Source organism: Pimephales promelas, chromosome 24 (genome assembly GCF_988280905.1).
Source record: "Pimephales promelas chromosome 24, fPimPro1.hap1.1, whole genome shotgun sequence".
NCBI classification, from domain to species: domain Eukaryota; kingdom Metazoa; phylum Chordata; class Actinopteri; order Cypriniformes; family Leuciscidae; genus Pimephales; species Pimephales promelas.
In genome coordinates, this window is record NC_142792.1 from 25,906,493 (window position 1) to 25,924,734 (window position 18,242).

General features: G+C 40.0%; 1 protein-coding gene across 1 annotated transcript in view; it reads left to right on the forward strand.

Annotated features, from left to right (window-relative positions):
- LOC120489813 (NACHT, LRR and PYD domains-containing protein 3) overlaps window positions 1-18,242 on the forward strand; it is a 54,185-nt gene that overhangs the window by 16,206 nt on the left and 19,737 nt on the right. Inside the window, exons 3-7 of the mRNA XM_039686941.2 lie at window positions 2,934-3,089; window positions 4,142-4,297; window positions 8,180-8,335; window positions 11,460-13,316; window positions 13,420-13,593. Coding sequence (XP_039542875.2) covers window positions 2,934-3,089; window positions 4,142-4,297; window positions 8,180-8,335; window positions 11,460-13,316; window positions 13,420-13,593 — 2,499 coding nt within the window. The remainder of the gene's footprint in view (window positions 1-2,933; window positions 3,090-4,141; window positions 4,298-8,179; window positions 8,336-11,459; window positions 13,317-13,419; window positions 13,594-18,242) is intronic.

An 18,242-nucleotide genomic window follows, 5' to 3' on the forward strand; every position in this document is an offset into this window, starting at 1 on the left:
AAATAAAAACCTTGGATTATTTTGGTTATTTTCGATTAGTTTGCGGAGATGCTCAGCCCTGGCTGTTTTTAGTGTCTTTTTATAACGTGACATGCTGTCTTTCCACGCGATTCTAAAGACCTCTAAATTAGTTTGTTTCCATTTACGCTCAAAGTTGCGAGTTTGTACGGCCAGCCTCTGCGCGTCCCGGGGGAGTTTCTTCCAGATGCCACGGCCCCGTGGTCGGTTGACTCCCATCGTACTGTGTCTCGGGACATTGCCAATGCTTTTGTTCCTATCCCAACGTCGCACCATGGCCTCCCCCAGACCTACGTGCCCAAGGATTTACCGTCAGCCAAGTATGTGTTCATCCGCCACGACGGAGATCGTACTCCACTGCGTCCCCCCTATGATGGGCCCTTCCGAATCCTGACTGGAGGGTCTAAGAACTTTGTGGTGGATATGGGAGGTAGGCCTGAGCGGGTGGCTATAGACCGGCTCAAGCCTGCTCATGTGGATATTGGCGAACGCCTGCAGTTGGCCCTGCCCCCATGGCGGGGGCGCCCCCCTGCGGAGGCCTCGAACCAGGTGCCTGCCCCGCCCCTAGCCCCTGGCCCCTCTTTTTTGAAGCGCAGCCGGTATGGCCGCCCGGTCCGCCCCCCTATACGTTGACTTTTCTAAGGACTGTTAGGACCTGGACTGTTCTGTTTGGCACTGGTGAATAGCGCCCTATGTTCTGTTGGGGGTGCCTGTTCGTTTTGGACTTGTTTATGGGTGAATTCTGGGGGGGCCTGTGTGGTGACCCACAAATAACACTGAGAGACATTCACCAATTCACCTAGGGAATATACCTTTAAGAGTTATTAGTTCCGGGGTAATGTTGTTGTGTCGATTTCACTGCTGTTGAGTTCTGTATTATTGAAGTGGAGAGTAAAGCTGACTCGACGCATTCCTGTCTCTTGTCTTGTCTACTCCTTTTTGCTCTCCACAATGGTATATTTTGCTCTGGTGATGTTTGTTTATTTGTTAGTCTAGCCACGGTGTTAAATAAAAACCTTGGATTATTTTGGTTATTTTCTATTAGTTTGCGGAGATGCTCAGCCCTGGCTGTTTTTAGGGCCTTTTTATAACGTGACATACTGTCTTTCCACGCGATTCTAAAGACCTCTAAATTAGTTTGTTTCCATTTACGCTCTAAGTTGCGAGTTTCTCTCTTGATAGCATGCGTAGCACTGTTGTACCATGGTGCTTTAGTTTTCTCTCGAACCTTTTTTAATCTAATTGGCGCAACAATATCTAATGTACTAGTAAGAATGGTGCTTAAACTGCTAGTCATTTCCTCTAATTCATCTGTTTGTTTGGGTTCACTTAGCAGCTTAGATAGATCAGGTAAGCTATTTGAGAATACATCTATAGTGGTTGGAAGGATTGTTCTGCCTGGTCTATAACGTGGCGCAACATGACATATTTCAGCAGTACGTATTATGCAAGTCACCATGTAATGATCAGTGATGTCATCGCTTTCCGGTATAATATCTATATCAGTTGGATTGGTTCCATATGATATAATTAAATCTAGTGTATGATTTAGACGATGAGTGGGACCACTGACGTTTTGTTTGGCCCCAAAGGAGTTTAATAAATCTGTAAACGCAGCCCCTAAAGCATCATTTGTATTATCTACGTGTATGTTAAAATCTCCAGCAATTATTGCTTTATCGACATTCACCAATAGATCCGAGAGAAAGTCTGCGAACTCTTTTAGGAATTCAGCATATGGCCCTGGAGGTCTATATACAGTAGCCAGGGCTAGAGATAATATGGATTTCCTTCTTACATCTAAGAGCGTAACATTTAGCACAAGTACTTCAAATGAATTAAACCTGTGACCTGTTTTCTGAGTAATATTAAAAATATCTTTATAGATTGTTGCAACACCGCCGCCACGACCGATCAGACGAGGCTCATGTTTATAACAGTATCCTGGCGGAGTAGATTCGTTTAGACCGAAATACTCATTTGGTTTAAGCCAGGTTTCAGTAAGGCACAGAACATCAAAGTTATTATCTGTGACCATTTCATTTACAATAACCGCCTTAGGTGTGAGCGATCTAATGTTTAGGAGACCTAGCTTTAGAAATTGTTTTTGTTCACTGATATTTCGATTTTCTGGTTTAATTACAATAAGATTTTTGCTAGATCCTACACTAGATTTATTGTTTGGCTTCACTAAACGAGGAATAGACACAGTTTCTATACAATGTTCCACACTATGCTTATTAGTTAAGTTTGGACCGCAAAGGCTGTAATTTGGACTTTGAATCATTAGTCATTACGCACCATGGTGCGTAATGACTAATGATTCAAAGTCCAAATTACAGCCTTTGCGGTCCAAACTTGGCCCCCGAACTCCCCTAGAGGGACAGAGGTGCAGTGACCAATACTATATAAACATCTTGTGAGAAAGACTGGTATTGCCAATGCAACTGGAGAATTGTATTTTAAACTGCTTATTTCATCTCACTCATTAGATGGTGTTGGTGGGTTTAATAGGAGTTGTTGGTATACATATTCAAGGGCGTACACAGTTCAGCTGTGTTTATGTTCATATGAAGTGGGCCAGTCTGGGCCAAAATGCCCGGGCCGATTTTTCGTCCCAGTCCAGCCCTGGATGTAAGTTTCGGTTGTCCCCAGAATGTGTATGTGAAGATTCAGCTCAAAATACGCCATAGATCACTTATTATACAATGTTCTAAATTAACTTTTTATGCATGAGTGTTTCACCTGCTGCTTCCCATCCCCCTTTCCAGAAAAGGAAAATATATATATATCTTCTTTTTGATTGTGAGAAATTTGGCATTAAAGCATTGTTAGAATGGTTTATTATTTTCCGCTTATTTTTAATTAATGTTGTCAGTGGTTCTAAAAGGCTTAAAATCATGATTAAATTGTAGGAGAACATCGAGTCTCTATGAGGAGAGAGAGGAGGGAGATGTTACTCAAAACCAGAGAGCAAGATCTCCAGAGCCCAGCTGTGTGTCTATGAGGAGTAATGAATCCATGAGACTCCCTGTCACCTTCAGTGATGGAAAAGAGATCTTCAACCCCAGGTGAGACAATAACAAGTACTGGAGACATGAGACAGAATTATTGATTAAACAGTAGCACTTTAGAATACTCTATCTTACTTACTGTGTAACTAATAAGGAATTATTGAAGAACTAGTAAGTAATCAATACAGATTTATTACACTACAGATTTATTAATTCGTCACTGCTGTTAAATACCAAGGGAGATGTGTTAAAGGGATATTCCACTTTTTTGGAAATAGGCTCATTTTACAACTCCCCCAGAGTTAAACAATTTGGTTTTACCGTTTCAGTGCATGTGTTTTACAATATATGGCTATAACTGTCATGTGATTAATATTATAACTATGATTAAGTATGTAGACAGACACTATATCCCAACTAAAAGAGCTTTGAGTTTTTCTTTGTTCAATTTGCACACTGAATATGGGTTGGAGCTCTTCATTTTTAACTCTCAAAGTGCACCAGATTGATGAATTTAACATTAAAAAGCACAACATTTTCTTACGGGGGGAGCATGCCCCCGAACTCCCCTAGAGGGACAGAGGTGCAGTGACCAATACTATATAAACATCTTGTGAGAAAGACTGGTATTGCCAATGCAACTGGAGAATTGTATTTTAAACTGCTTATTTCATCTCACTCATTAGATGGTGTTGGTGGGTTTAATAGGAGTTGTTGGTATACATATTCAAGGGCGTACACAGTTCAGTTGTGTTTATGTTCATATGAAGTGGGCCAGTCTGGGCCAAAATGCCCGGGCCGATTTTTCGTCCCAGTCCAGCCCTGGATGTAAGTTTCGGTTGTCCCCAGAATGTGTATGTGAAGATTCAGCTCAAAATACGCCATAGATCACTTATTATACAATGTTCTAAATTAACTTTTTATGCATGAGTGTTTCACCTGCTGCTTCCCATCCCCCTTTCCAGAAAAGGAAAATATATATATATCTTCTTTTTGATTGTGAGAAATTTGGCATTAAAGCATTGTTAGAATGGTTTATTATTTTCCGCTTATTTTTAATTAATGTTGTCAGTGGTTCTAAAAGGCTTAAAATCATGATTAAATTGTAGGAGAACATCGAGTCTCTATGAGGAGAGAGAGGAGGGAGATGTTACTCAAAACCAGAGAGCAAGATCTCCAGAGCCCAGCTGTGTGTCTATGAGGAGTAATGAATCCATGAGACTCCCTGTCACCTTCAGTGATGGAAAAGAGATCTTCAACCCCAGGTGAGACAATAACAAGTACTGGAGACATGAGACAGAATTATTGATTAAACAGTAGCACTTTAGAATACTCTATCTTACTTACTGTGTAACTAATAAGGAATTATTGAAGAACTAGTGAGTAATCAATACAGATTTATTACACTACAGATTTATTAATTCTTCACTGCTGTTAAATACCAAGGGAGATGTGTTAAATGGATATTCCACTTTTTGGAAATAGGCTCATTTTACCACTCCCCCAGAGTTAAACAATTTGGTTTTACCGTTTTCAAATCCATTCAGCCGATTTTCTGATATTTAGAAGAATATCAGAAACCAGTTTCTGGTCCCATGGACTTCTATAGTTATACATATTTCTTACTATGGAAGTCAATGGGACCAGAAACTGGTTACTGATATTCCTCTAAATTTCAGAAAATCGGCTGAATGCATTGGAAAATGGTAAAACCCAACTGTTTAACTCTGGGGGAGTGGTAAAATCCCAGCAAACACAGACTGTTCCCCTAACGTTCCCCTAACGTTTGTAGTGCAGCTCTCATACAATAATTGCAAATATTGCAAATAGCACTGTGCTTCGTTATTTCTTTAAAAAACAAAGATCTTTCAAATTCTGTCCATTTTATCCAGAAATTCAAACAATAAATGGTGTTTTGATGCTCCTAAATGTGACGTAATTCTGTGGTGCCTCAGTTCAAGCGGCTGTATCCAGCAGTAGTCATCTCTTCCACTTTAATACAAGTTATATTTTGGTATATATATATATATATATATATATATAAGGTATATTGAAAGATACAGTACAACCTACCGAAATCTGTATCATGCATCATGTAATCTCTCAATCTGTGTTTCAACCGCGGAAAGACATCAGCTTGTGCAATAGCTTGTAAACAATAGATCGCACTGCATTTATGACGCTATGGGGAAGGCCCTCTTAGTGAACCGATGTCTGAAAGGTTATCCAATCACTGCAATCATTATTGTCCTGCAACAGCCTATGACGTCACTGCTAGTGTGACCCGTAAGTATAAAAGAGGCACCTAGAGAACATGTCATCCTCTTTTTGTCTTCATAAAAACAAAACTTGTGCGTTTACTGTTTGGGCTCATAGCAAGCACAATCAGTTCTTGAGGCTTGTGTCAACTGTGAGATTTTCAACTGAGAAAACTCCACTCTCGTCTGGACCTCTTCTCGAGGGAAGAGGGACAGATATCTGTGCCAGTAGATTCAGGTCCTGCTTGTGCTGAGGCAGACCAGAGACCAGAAACGCACTTCAGTAAGGCTTTAGGTTGCACGTGAGGGAAGAGGCCGCTTGGCAGACTTAAACGAACCAGCCATTTTCTTTCCAGCCATAAAGCAACATGAGAACGTGAGCTTTCCGTTCTGGCCCGATCTATACAATGAGATCAAAAAGGCATAGAAAGTAACCAAACTACGCCGATGTTGAGGGTATGTAGGAACACGGGTATGTGTCGATGCCCCAATTGATGAGATGTTCATGAATTATCCCGCGGCTGAAGAGGTATAGACACTTCAGCCCTGACCGCCTTTTAAACCACCAAAGAAATAACATTGCGCTTAAATGGCACAGCATATGCGATAGTGGGTCTGGCTGGTGATGCCTTGCACACATAGGTTGTGTTGCAAGCATACCAGGCTGATCTGCTGAAAGATTTGGACAAAGGTCAGGGTCTTTCCCCCAGATGCAGAGAAAACGAGCTGCGCTGCAGTACAGATTTAGCTCTCCGGGCCAACAAACAAACAGCAGCCGTGATTAGACAAACTCGATGGTGGCGATGGTGGCCAGGGAGAGGCATCTGTGGCTGAACTTGGCTGACACTGGGGAGAAAGAAAAGCTTTTCTTCTCGAAGCACCAGTGTTGCCTTCTGAACTTCCTCACTCCAGGTGCTTCTTGCATCAGCCCTGAGGCTGGACCTATAATGAGTGATGAGTGATTCTGTAGTTCTGGCGTCACATTTGGTAGTAAGTACACACTTTTAAGTTCCTAATGGTGATAGGCCTCCATTTTGTGAATTTAATTTAGGCCATCGCTCTACATGCTCTAGGACAAGCTCTGCAGGTGTCCTCCCTGTACAAGAGTTTTTAGTAAGGTTGAACAGTAGACCATCAATATAACTTATGTTGTTGATCTGGCATTATCTGATTCCTTTTGTGTTTTCTTTAATAGTATTGATCCCTCTGTGCCTTACAAAACTGAATGTATTGTTAAAAAAAGTTTTATTACCTCTGAATGCAAAGTTTCACAATGCATTATAAGATTTAAAATAATATTTTACCATCGTCGTGTGATGTCTTAGTTGATGACTTTAATAATAAATTGAGAACAGCTCTTGATGTAGTTGCTCCACTTAAAACTAAAAAGGCAACTACTAAAAAGATTATTCATAGGAAGACAAATATGGGCATGAAACTTAGAAGAAATTGTAGAAGTGCTGAATGAAGATGCTGTAAAACCAAATTAGAAACTTTAATATACTCAATGAAAATCTTAAAAACTTTAACAAAGAAGTTAAAAAAAACATGGCAAGCTTAGTTTCAAACCTTAAAAATGAATATATTAATTACCCACGATTATTACTATGCTCCCTCCTTCACCTAGTGCACAGATTACTATCCAAATGGAAAGGTTTACTTTGGTTGATGTTGAGACCCTAAGAAAGGTAGTAACAGAACTGAAACCATCCACTTATTTACTTGATCCAATACCTACCTCTCTTTTTTAATTTATTGTTAATTCAACATTTAATGATATCCTTAAGATCGTAAATCACTTCCTACAGCTTAGCATTTTTTCCTGTGATCATAAATCGGCCCTAGTGAAACCTGTACGTAAAAAAGGGATTTTAGATATTTTAACTCCCAGTAATTATAGAATGTTTTGTAAAATTTTTGAGAAAATTGTCTTTAATCAGTTGAGTACATTTTTAAATACACATATAAAAAAATTAGAGATGTTTCAGTCGGTTTTAGAAAACATCTTAGCACAGAGACTGCTCTTATTAAAGTAGTAAATGACATTAGAATAAACTTAGGGTGTATTCACACCAGGAAAGTCCGATAGTTCACTTGCTTTAGTCCGGACCAAATAAATTATTATTATTATTATTATTATTTTTTTTTTGGTACGGTTCGCTTTCACACTGCTCTTTTTGCAAGTGATCCAAAATTTGTAAACAAAACCACACGTGTGCTAAGGTCGTCCATTCATTGGACAAGGATTCTCAAGGGAAATCAGGAAGTGCAAAAAAGGCTCAGCATGGTGATATTTCCTACTGCAATATTTGTTCTTTTACTAATTTTGTGTTATTCTGTACAAACGCAATATGAAGAAACAAATGAGTATCATGTGATACAATGTCATCTATACAATGTTGTAATTCTGATTTTGAGAAGACGACAAGTGTAATGTTTGAGTGGTTCTATTAAACTCGGGAAAATACGACAACTCACTCATGAATCTTTTCATTCGACCATCTACTGTTTTTTTTTCTCATCTCTGGGCAACATCTCAAATTTGCGTTACAAGCAAGTCTGGGCCAAAATGCCCGGGCCGATTTTTCGTCCCAGTCCAGCCCTGGATGTAAGTTTTGGTTGTCCCCAGAATGTGTATGTGAAGATTCAGCTCAAAATACGCCATAGATCACTTATTATACAATGTTCTAAATTAACTTTTTATGCATGAGTGTTTCACCTGCTGCTTCCCATCCCCCTTTCCAGAAAAGGAATATATATATATATCTTCTTTTTGATTGTGAGAAATTTGGCATTAAAGCATTGTTAGAATGGTTTATTATTTTCCGCTTATTTTTAATTAATGTTGTCAGTGGTTCTAAAAGGCTTAAAATCATGATTAAATTGTAGGAGAACATCGAGTCTCTATGAGGAGAGAGAGGAGGGAGATGTTACTCAAAACCAGAGAGCAAGATCTCCAGAGCCCAGCTGTGTGTCTATGAGGAGTAATGAATCCATGAGACTCCCTGTCACCTTCAGTGATGGAAAAGAGATCTTCAACCCCAGGTGAGACAATAACAAGTACTGGAGACATGAGACAGAATTATTGATTAAACAGTAGCACTTTAGAATACTCTATCTTACTTACTGTGTAACTAATAAGGAATTATTGAAGAACTAGTAAGTAATCAATACAGATTTATTACACTACAGATTTATTAATTCTTCACTGCTGTTAAATACCAAGGGAGATGTGTTAAAGGGATATTCCACTTTTTTGGAAATAGGCTCATTTTACCACTCCCCCAGAGTTAAACAATTTGGTTTTACCGTTTTCAAATCCATTCAGCCGATTTTCTGATATTTAGAAGAATATCAGTAACCAGTTTCTGGTCCCATGGACTTCTATAGTTATACATATTTCTTACTATGGAAGTCAATGGGACCAGAAACTGGTTACTGATATTCCTCTAAATTTCAGAAAATCGGCTGAATGCATTGGAAAATGGTAAAACCCAACTGTTTAACTCTGGGGGAGTGGTAAAATCCCAGCAAACACAGAATGTTCCCCTAACGTTCCCCTAACGTTCCCGTATGGTTCCTATGTGGTTATTTTTTTTGGGAACGTTCCCTGTAGGTTATTTTTAGGTTTAATTGTATTAAAAACAAGATTTTTCAGAAATGGGTTCCTGGCTAACAGGTTAAAGGAATACTGTGGTCAATGGTATCAAACGGAGCACTAAGATCAAGTAACATAAATAGATAGATAGATAGATACAACCACAATCGAATGATCAGAGCAAATCACTCAAACTGTTTTAATACTATGATAAGGTATAAATCCTAACTGGAAATCCTCGCAGATACCATTTCTTTCTAAAAAGGAATATAGTTTTGTGGATACTGCTTTTTCTAGTATCTTTGAGAAAAAGTGTAGATTTGAAATCGACCTGATCAAGTCACGTTTTTTAATAATAGGTTTAATAGCCAGCTTAAAAGTTTTCGGTACATATCCTAGTGACATGAATTAATGATATTAAGAAGAGGATGTATGACCTCTGGAGGCATTTCAGTAGCTTAGTCGTTATTGGGTCTAACATACAAGTTGTTGATTTAGGTGATTTAAAGGGTCACTTCACCCATTTGCATTAAGCTTTGTATCGTTAGAAACCTTGTCATATTTTTGAATGGTCATGGTTTATTCCCTTATTTTCCCCTGAGATGGGAGAAATAAGGATTCAAGTGTTTTACTTCTTGCTTATTATGATGTAAAAATCGTCATTTTGCGTCATAATAAGCAGGAAGTCATATTTCATTAAAATGTGTAGAGACTACAAACATCAGCTCATTATTATGCCAGGGTGTTGGGCCCACTCACCCTACAAGCCTATTACAGATCAGTGGGTGGGACTTGACTTGCAGAAACTGAAATCAATATCAGCCATCTTGTTTGGAAGCTAATCTAACAAGTGCTGTGGAGATAGGAAGTATGATAATGATGGAAGAAACTAAACATGATCTGGAAGAAGAGGATTTTGAAGTTCTGCTGCTCGAATCTGATGTTCTTGGCTATCTTTACGAGTCACAGTATAGTTTAGAGCAGCTGAGGCTGATGGAGGAACCAGTGGCGGCTGACTGTCGCTGTCGAGGAGTCCGGATTGGCTTGAGCTGAGGTGGACTTTTGTGTATGTGTTCTCGCTGTGAACTACGAACACAGATAGAGTCCGTCTGCTGCAGAGAATTTCAACGATGGCAATTTCTCCTGGACGAAATCTCTGAATCTGACGAGCACACGGACGTTTGTGTTGTGATGTGAATCCTAGTTTCGCCTGACTGAACATCCAGGTATCATGCAGTAATTCACCATATATAAATAAATACAAACGAGGAGTAATTCACTAATGAGTTTGCCAATGTAATGTTAACAGGATCCGTTGTTGTGGGAAGAAGGAGGCGGGAACCGGCAAATATTTAAACATTTTAATTGTAAAATGAACAAATACAAAACGAAAGTATAAGCCAGCAGCCCTTCTTTGACGACTGCTGTAACGTTACTCACAACAGAAACAAAACAACATAAAATCAGGCCTGTTTCTCTCTCGATCTGCCATTGTCGCTCCTCATTTTATGCTTTTGCTCCTCCTTGAGAGACAAGAGACTGGCACGCGCCTCACAAGTGTCTTTCATTATCACTCACGCCGTCTGCCTCGCGGCTTCCTCTTACGTCCCTCGCCCTTGATCGTCCTGCTCGCCACAGCCAACTAACTAGAAATTTTGTGTGAAATGAATTTCAAACTCTGGTGACAGCTAATATTAGCCTTGTAGACGGAAGAGTGATTTCTCTGTTTGTGCTATTCCGGATTAGTGGGTGTGGCTTGCGGAGCTGTGCAATGTGGTGCATTGTGGGAGTTGTTGTCTTACATACAAATGCGCCCCTCGGTTATTTTCTGTCTTTTCTCGGTCAAGAGGGCACCAAATTCCAAAATTCTTTTACATTTCGACTACATATATGATCCACTTTCAATAAAGATTAATGTTGAAATGGGTGAAATGCTCCTTTAATGGGTTTAGACAATTCTTCCTCCTGTTGCATCGAATGAATGGGATTTTTCCTCAGGGACACTACAATGCACTGCCTGCTACTGTAGTAGACAGTTGCATAATTTTCTCTTTAATATTATCAATCTTGTAAGTAAAGAAGTCCATAAAGTCATTACTGCTATGCTCTTTGGAAACTTCAGAAGTAAAAGCTTTATTTCTTGTTAATTTAGCCGCTATGTCAAATAAATACCTAGGGTTGTGTGTCTTTTTTTTCGAAGAAAGTCAAAAAATAAGCAGATCTAGCAGTTTTTTTTAAGGCTTTTCTGTGCTCAATCCGGCTTTCTCTTTCCACGGAATTAGAAAAATGGCTAGTTTTGTTTTCTTCCAGTTGTATATAATAATAGATTATGATAGAATTTCAAAATGACAGACAGTGCGGAAGTCTAAAATCTTAGTTTTGATTGAGAACAGGATGAATGTGTTAGTTCACCAGGTAGACAAACATTATGCCAGCTCTAACCACCTTAAACCAACATGAAATTCATGCTCTCAGTAACACTCATGGCTTTAGTAGAAGATTTTGCTGCTTGTGCACTCATTCATTCATTCATTCATTGTGTTTTTCTTCTTGTTTCTGCTGTGTGGATAGAGATGATCAGACTGGAGAACTGCAAGATGCTCACCTACCAGTATATGATGAACTACAGAAAGTCAAAAACCAATACAAAACCAGTATGAAGAACAAGTATGAGAGCTTATTTGAGGGAATCAAACTACAAGAGAATCAAACTCTCCTGAACAGGATCTACACACAGCTCTACATCATAGAAGGAGCGAGTGAAGGGGTGAATGAAGAACATGAGGTTTTACATATGGAGAGAACTTGCAGTACACAACACTCACAAGACACTCCAATCAACTGCAATGAGATCTTAAAACCATTGCCTAAACCAGGATGTGAGGAGAAAGGGCAAATCAAGACTGTTCTTACTAAAGGCATTGCTGGAATTGGAAAAACCGTTTCTGTGCAGAAGTTCGTTTTGGACTGGGCAGAGGGAAATGCCAATCAGGATGTAGAGTTCATGTTTGTGCTTCCATTTCGAGAGCTGAACTTGATTAAAGATCGCCAATACAGTCTTCACAGACTCCTGCTGGACTTTCATCCTGAACTTCAAGATCTGGACTCAAAAATTTATGAGGAGTGCAAAGTTGTGTTCATCTTTGATGGTCTGGATGAAAGCAGAATTACACTCATTTTTTCAGACAGTAAGAAAGTATCTGATGTAAATGAGTATTCATCCGTGGGTGTGTTGATGTCAAACCTCATTAAAGGAGATCTGCTTCCCTCAGGTCATATCTGGATCACTTCCAGACCAGCAGCAGCCAGTCAGATCCCCTCTAAATACATCCACCGTCTGACTGAAATTCAGGGATTCAATGATCCTCAGAAGGAGGAATATTTCAGGAAGAGAATCAGTGACGAGCTTCAAGCCACCAGAATCATTACACACATTAGAAGAGCAAGAAGCCTCCACATCATGTGCCACATACCCGTCTTCTGCTGGATCTCATGCAATGTGCTTCAAAATCTCTTGAAACAAGATGACAATGCAGAAATCCCTCAAACTCTGACTGAAATGTACATCCACTTTCTGCTCATTCAGATCAACATGCGGAATCAGAAGTATGAAGGGAGAGATACAAATGAACTATTGCAGTCCAACAGAGAAGTGATCATTAAACTTTCTGAACTGGCTTTCAAACAGCTAATGAAGGGTAATGTCATGTTTTATGAGGAGGATCTGAGTGAGTGTGGCATAGACATAAATGATGCCTCAGTGTATTCTGGGATTTGCACTGAGATCTTTAAGGAGGAATCTGTGATACATCACAGGAGAGTCTACTGCTTCATACATCGGAGCTTTCAGGAGTTTCTAGCTGCTTTATATGTATTTTACTCCCATCTGATGAGGAAAATGGAGTCGTTGCAGTTTTTTCTGGATAACAGAAATGAGAGCTATTCATCTCAGCCAACGTCTTTGTGTGAGCTTCTAAAACTTGCAGTTACTAAAACTCTTCAGAATAAAAATGGTTACCTGGATCTTTTTCTGCGATTCCTGTTGGGCATCACACTGGAGTCAAATCAGAAACTCTTACAGGATCTACTGACACGTACAGAAAAAAGCTCAGAGGCCAGCAGAGAGACCACTCTGTACATTAAAGACAAAATTAAGGAAAGTTATGGTCTCTTAGCTGACAGATCTATTAGTCTGTTCCTCTGTCTTCTTGAAGTAAATGATCAGACTCTGTACAGAGAGATTCAGGAGTTTGTGAAATCAGGTGAACATTCAGAGAATAAACTCTCCCCTGGTCAATGCTCAGCAATAACCTACATTCTTCAGATGTCTGAGGAAGTGCTGGATGAATTTGATCTCATGAAATACAACACATCAGATGTGGGTAGAAGGAGACTGATACCAGCTGTTGTTAACTGCAGAAAAGCTCTGTGAGTATTTATTTATTTATAGACTCATCTTTTGTCAACCACACAATACAGAAAACATTAGCCACCCATCTCCTCCTCACTCCATTTTTATTCTTCACTACAGACTTGATGGATGTCATCTGTCTAATCAGTCCTGTGAAAGTTTGTCTTCAGCTTTACGATCATCAAACTCCCGTCTGACAGAGCTGAACCTGAATAACAATAACCTGCAGGACTCAGGAGTGAAGCTACTCTGTGTTGGACTGAAAAGTTCAGACTGTCAACTGAACATCCTGAGGTTTGAGTTTTACATTGATTCCTTTAGTATGTTGAAATATGTTAATGAATAGTTTGTTTAAATAAACCAGCTAATGTCATACTTGCTAGTTGAAAACATGTTGCCTACATACAAATGCTACATTTGATTATTACAGTTCTCAATCAAATCCGTCTAACCTCATTTCCAGCTGCTTGACCATTTTTAATTTTTCAGCATCCATGGTGTATCTGATATTAAATGCCTGCCAATGCGTAGTAACATTTAAAGGGATACTCCACTTTTTTTGTAAAAAGGCTCATTTTACAACTCCCCCTGAGTTAAACTGTTGAGTTTTACCGTTTTTGAATCCATTCAGCCGATCTCCGGTTCTGGCGGTACCACTTTTAGCATAGCTTAGCATACATTATTGAAGTGGACAAGACCATTAGCATTTCTCAAAAAAAAAAAAATGACCAAAGAGTTTCGATATTTTTCCTATTTAAAACTTGACTCTGTCACGCTGTGGGTGCAGGCTGAAGGAACAGGAAGAGTCCAGATGAACACGAAGATGAATTTAATTCCAAAAATACAGGCAAAGAAACAGGGAACAGGAGCAAAACACCGGGAAACATCCAACAGGTAGCAATTCCACAGAGAAACATTCACATAACATGAACATCGACCAACAAGGACTGAATGGAACTGAACTGAACTAAATACACAGAGGAATAAAGCTAAATGGGGTGAAAACAGGTGAAACAGATGAACAAAACGAGGAAGAGGTGGCTAATGAGGGAGTGAGTTCAGGAGAGGAGACAAGAGGATCCTGGGGAGTGTAGTGCTGATGACAAGACAGACTGGTGCAGACGACGGACTGTGACAGACTCTTCTGTAGTTACATCGTGCACTAAGACCGACGGAAAATGTAGTTGTGATTTTCTAGGCTGATATGGCTAGGAACTATACTCTCATTCCTGCGTAATAATCAAGAAACTTCACTGTCGTACCATGAGTGCAGTAGGTGTAATGACATGACGCAGCGCCTGAAATTAGGCTACCTTCCGTCAACATAACTATACAAACTTAGTCCTGGTCATGTTGGAAGTTACCGAGCAGACTATTTTTCGGCCGCTGCGTCATATCATTACGCCTGCTGCACTCATGATACGGCAGTAAAGTGTCTTGATTATTACGCAGGAATGAGAGTATAGTTCCTAGCCATATTAGCCTAGAAAATCGCAACTTTACATTTTCCGTTGGTCTTAGTGCACGAGGTAACTACAGAAGAGTCATGTTTTAAATAGAAAAAATATCGAAACTCTTTGGTCATTTTTTTGGGAAATGCTAATGGTCTTGTCCACTTCAATGATGTATGCTAAGCTAAGCTTAATTCCAAAAAAAAGTGGAGTATCCCTTTAAAGGTGAAGCGTGCCATTTCTGTGACATTAGTGCCACCTAGTGAAATCACAAAAATACTGAACATTTTGCAAACCCCCCTTTCGCGCATTACACATGACTCAACAGCTTTTACGGGTGCTCGTGATTGCATCAACTACTTTCATTAAACGGTCAAATATAGGAAACTTTTAGCTGTGTTGCCATGTGTCACAAGATTAAGCAACTGAGAACAGAACCCTCTGTCTAGATCAAATGCGCTTATTTTAAACCCATCCAACGTGCATAGATGCATTTTTGACATAATGCATCACCCAGCATACCCGGTTAAAAAAGTCAATGCTTGCCACTAATATACACACACATATATATATATATATATATATATTAGGGGTGGGCCGTTATCGGCGTTAACGTGCTGCGTTAACGTGAGACTCTTGTCGGGCGATAAAAAAAATATCGTCGTTAATCTATTCTCACAGTTGAGTTGGGAGCTGACTATACCACGCATGCTATGATGACTTTCACTTTGATATTTTAGCGCAGATGTAGTCGAATTGCACTGTAAGGGTAATTTAAAACCAATATATTGAAACGTCTGTTTATCCAGATATTAGGAAAATATCAGAGATGCATTTTATATTTAATATGAGGGAAATACACATCCGTAAAAGGGGTCGCACACCGAACGAGAAGCGCCGCGCCGCGCCACGTCTAGGGGGTTGTTTACACCTGGCCACTTCATGCATTTTGATCATCGGCTAATTTCAAAATCAGCAAAGACAGCAATAAGAGAGAGCGGCAACCTGGTAAGATCATTTAGTTTCTTTACTTTTAATGAAGATGGTAGTGTTAAGTGTCTGCGACTTACTTTCACTTTGATTTGCGATAGATTGTGGCACGTTGGCTTGATAGGCGCTCAGCTGCTCATCTGAGGTGATGCGTGTCACAGTAGTGCCGTCATATCTGACTAAAATAACATGACATATGGCCTATAACACGCTCTCACACGTTTATTTTTTTAAGCATTTTTGGGAGTAGTAACATTTACATATGTGGTTTCAACAACCAGATGCATTTACTCATGTCCAGTTTCGTCTGGAATGTGGCCCAGACTACCTCTGATGTGGTTTGAGTGATCGGAGTTTCGGAGGGCATTTACACCTGGTCTTTTCAAGATCGGATACAGAAAACATATGAAGTGATTTCAGAGCATCCGTTAACTGAATTAATTGAGAATCTCACCTGAAAATCCAATAACATCAGCAATTGTCATTCAAGCATCTGTATTAGGCTATGCATTGTATGCATTCATTAGATATTTCATCCCTCTCTATTTATTTGTATTGTAAGAAAAAGAGCTTCCCGGACACTACAAAATAATTCATTTCGTGTTACATAGAAGAAAAGTAGATCAAATGGGTTTAGAATTACACAAGAAAACCTAATATGAACATTCTAGTGTTATATATGAACAATAATATGAATAATTCCAGTGTTAAATCTTTTATAAAACATATTTAGGCCTAATTACAAACTACCTGCGAGGTTATTTATTTGGGTATAGCACACGCCTTTGGTAGAATTCAAATGAGCCATTTTAATCTAGATTAATCTAGATTAATTTAAAAATTAATCTAGATAGATTAAAAAAATTAATCTATGCCCACCTCTAATATATATATAGCAAGTCTGGCCTATCGTGGCTGTATCTGTGGTCTATCGTGAACTGTCTGTGTCTGGCCATCATGGCTATATATGTGTGGTCTAACGAGACCTGTCTATGTCTGGCCATCATGGCTGTATCTGTGGTCTATCGGGACTTGTCTGTGTCTGGCCATCATGGCTATATATATGTGGTCTAAAGAGACCTGTCTATGTCTGGCCTATCGTGGCTGCATCTGTGGTCCATCGAGACCTGTCTGTGTCTGGCCATCATGGCCATATATGTGTGGTCTAAAGAGACCTGTCTATGTCTGGCCTATCGTGGCCGTATATGTGGTCTATCGACACCTGTCTATGTCTGGCCTATTGTGGCTGTGTCTGTAGTTTATTGAAACCTGTCCATGTCTGGCCATCGTGGCTATATTTGTGTGGTCTAACGAGACCAGTATGTGTCTGGCTTTCGGGGCTGTATCTATAGTCTATCGTGGGGTTCGCCGGTCTCAATCCTGGGGGGCGCCGTCCCTGCGGAGTTTGGCTCCTGTCCTGATCAAACACACCTGAGCAAGCTAATCAAGGTCATCAGGATCAATAGAAACTCACAGGTGGGTGTTTTGGTCGGGGTCGGAGCTGGGCTCTGGTGGCCCTCCGGGGCAGAGATTGGTGAACCGTGGTCTATCGAGTCCAAAGGTAGCTACGGGCAATCTCCTTCATCTGAACAACTCCACAGTGTCCAGAATGAAGTTCCTCCAGTACTCGTTGTCTCAATGGTGGTGGAATAATGACCCTTGAGCCCCACAGTAGACATCCAGATTCAACTGTAAGCTCATTTCTCCTGATCACATAAGGCCTTAGAAAAGAAGACATTTCTCCCACTTCCCCTCTGAGCACAAGATCCAATACCTTGGACATCACTGGGTCAGTACGTGTGTGCGTTTTTACCTGAGCTGCTGTTACAGGGGAATTAACTACCTCTTTGAAGTAGAACATTTCCGCCTTTATTGGTTCTGGATGAGTAGTGGGCAACGGTAATCTGGAGAGCCCGTCAGCATTAGCATGATGTTCCGATCTTCTGTACTTGATATCATACTGATGCACAGACAAAAGAAGGGCCCAACGCTGCATTCTTGCAGCAGCAAGTGAAGGAATACCTGAATGTGGGCCAAAGATGGAGGTGAGAGGTCTCTCTCAGAAATCTTCTGCCAAACAAGAATTCATGAAATTTCTTCACCCCAAAGACAATAGCAAGTGCCTCACGTTCAATTTGGGCATAGTTACATTCTGCTTTGCTCAAAGTTCGTGAAGCAAAAGCGATGGGTTTTTCCTCACCCAATGGCATGATGTGTGACACCACAGCCCCGATGCCATAGGGCGATGCGTCACATGCCAGCAGCACTGGCAGAGTGGGGTTGAAATGAGTGAGAGCTTCAGAGTTGGCTAAGGCTGTTTTCACCTTATTGAAAGATTCCTCACATTGTTTAGTCCATTCCCACTTTTTGGATTTGTTCAACAGCTCGTGCAACGGTTTCAGCCTGTTAGTTAAATTTGGCACAAATTTCGCATAATAAGTCAACAACCCCAAAAAAGACCGAAGCTGACTGACGTTTTGTGGAGCCGGCGCTTCCACTATT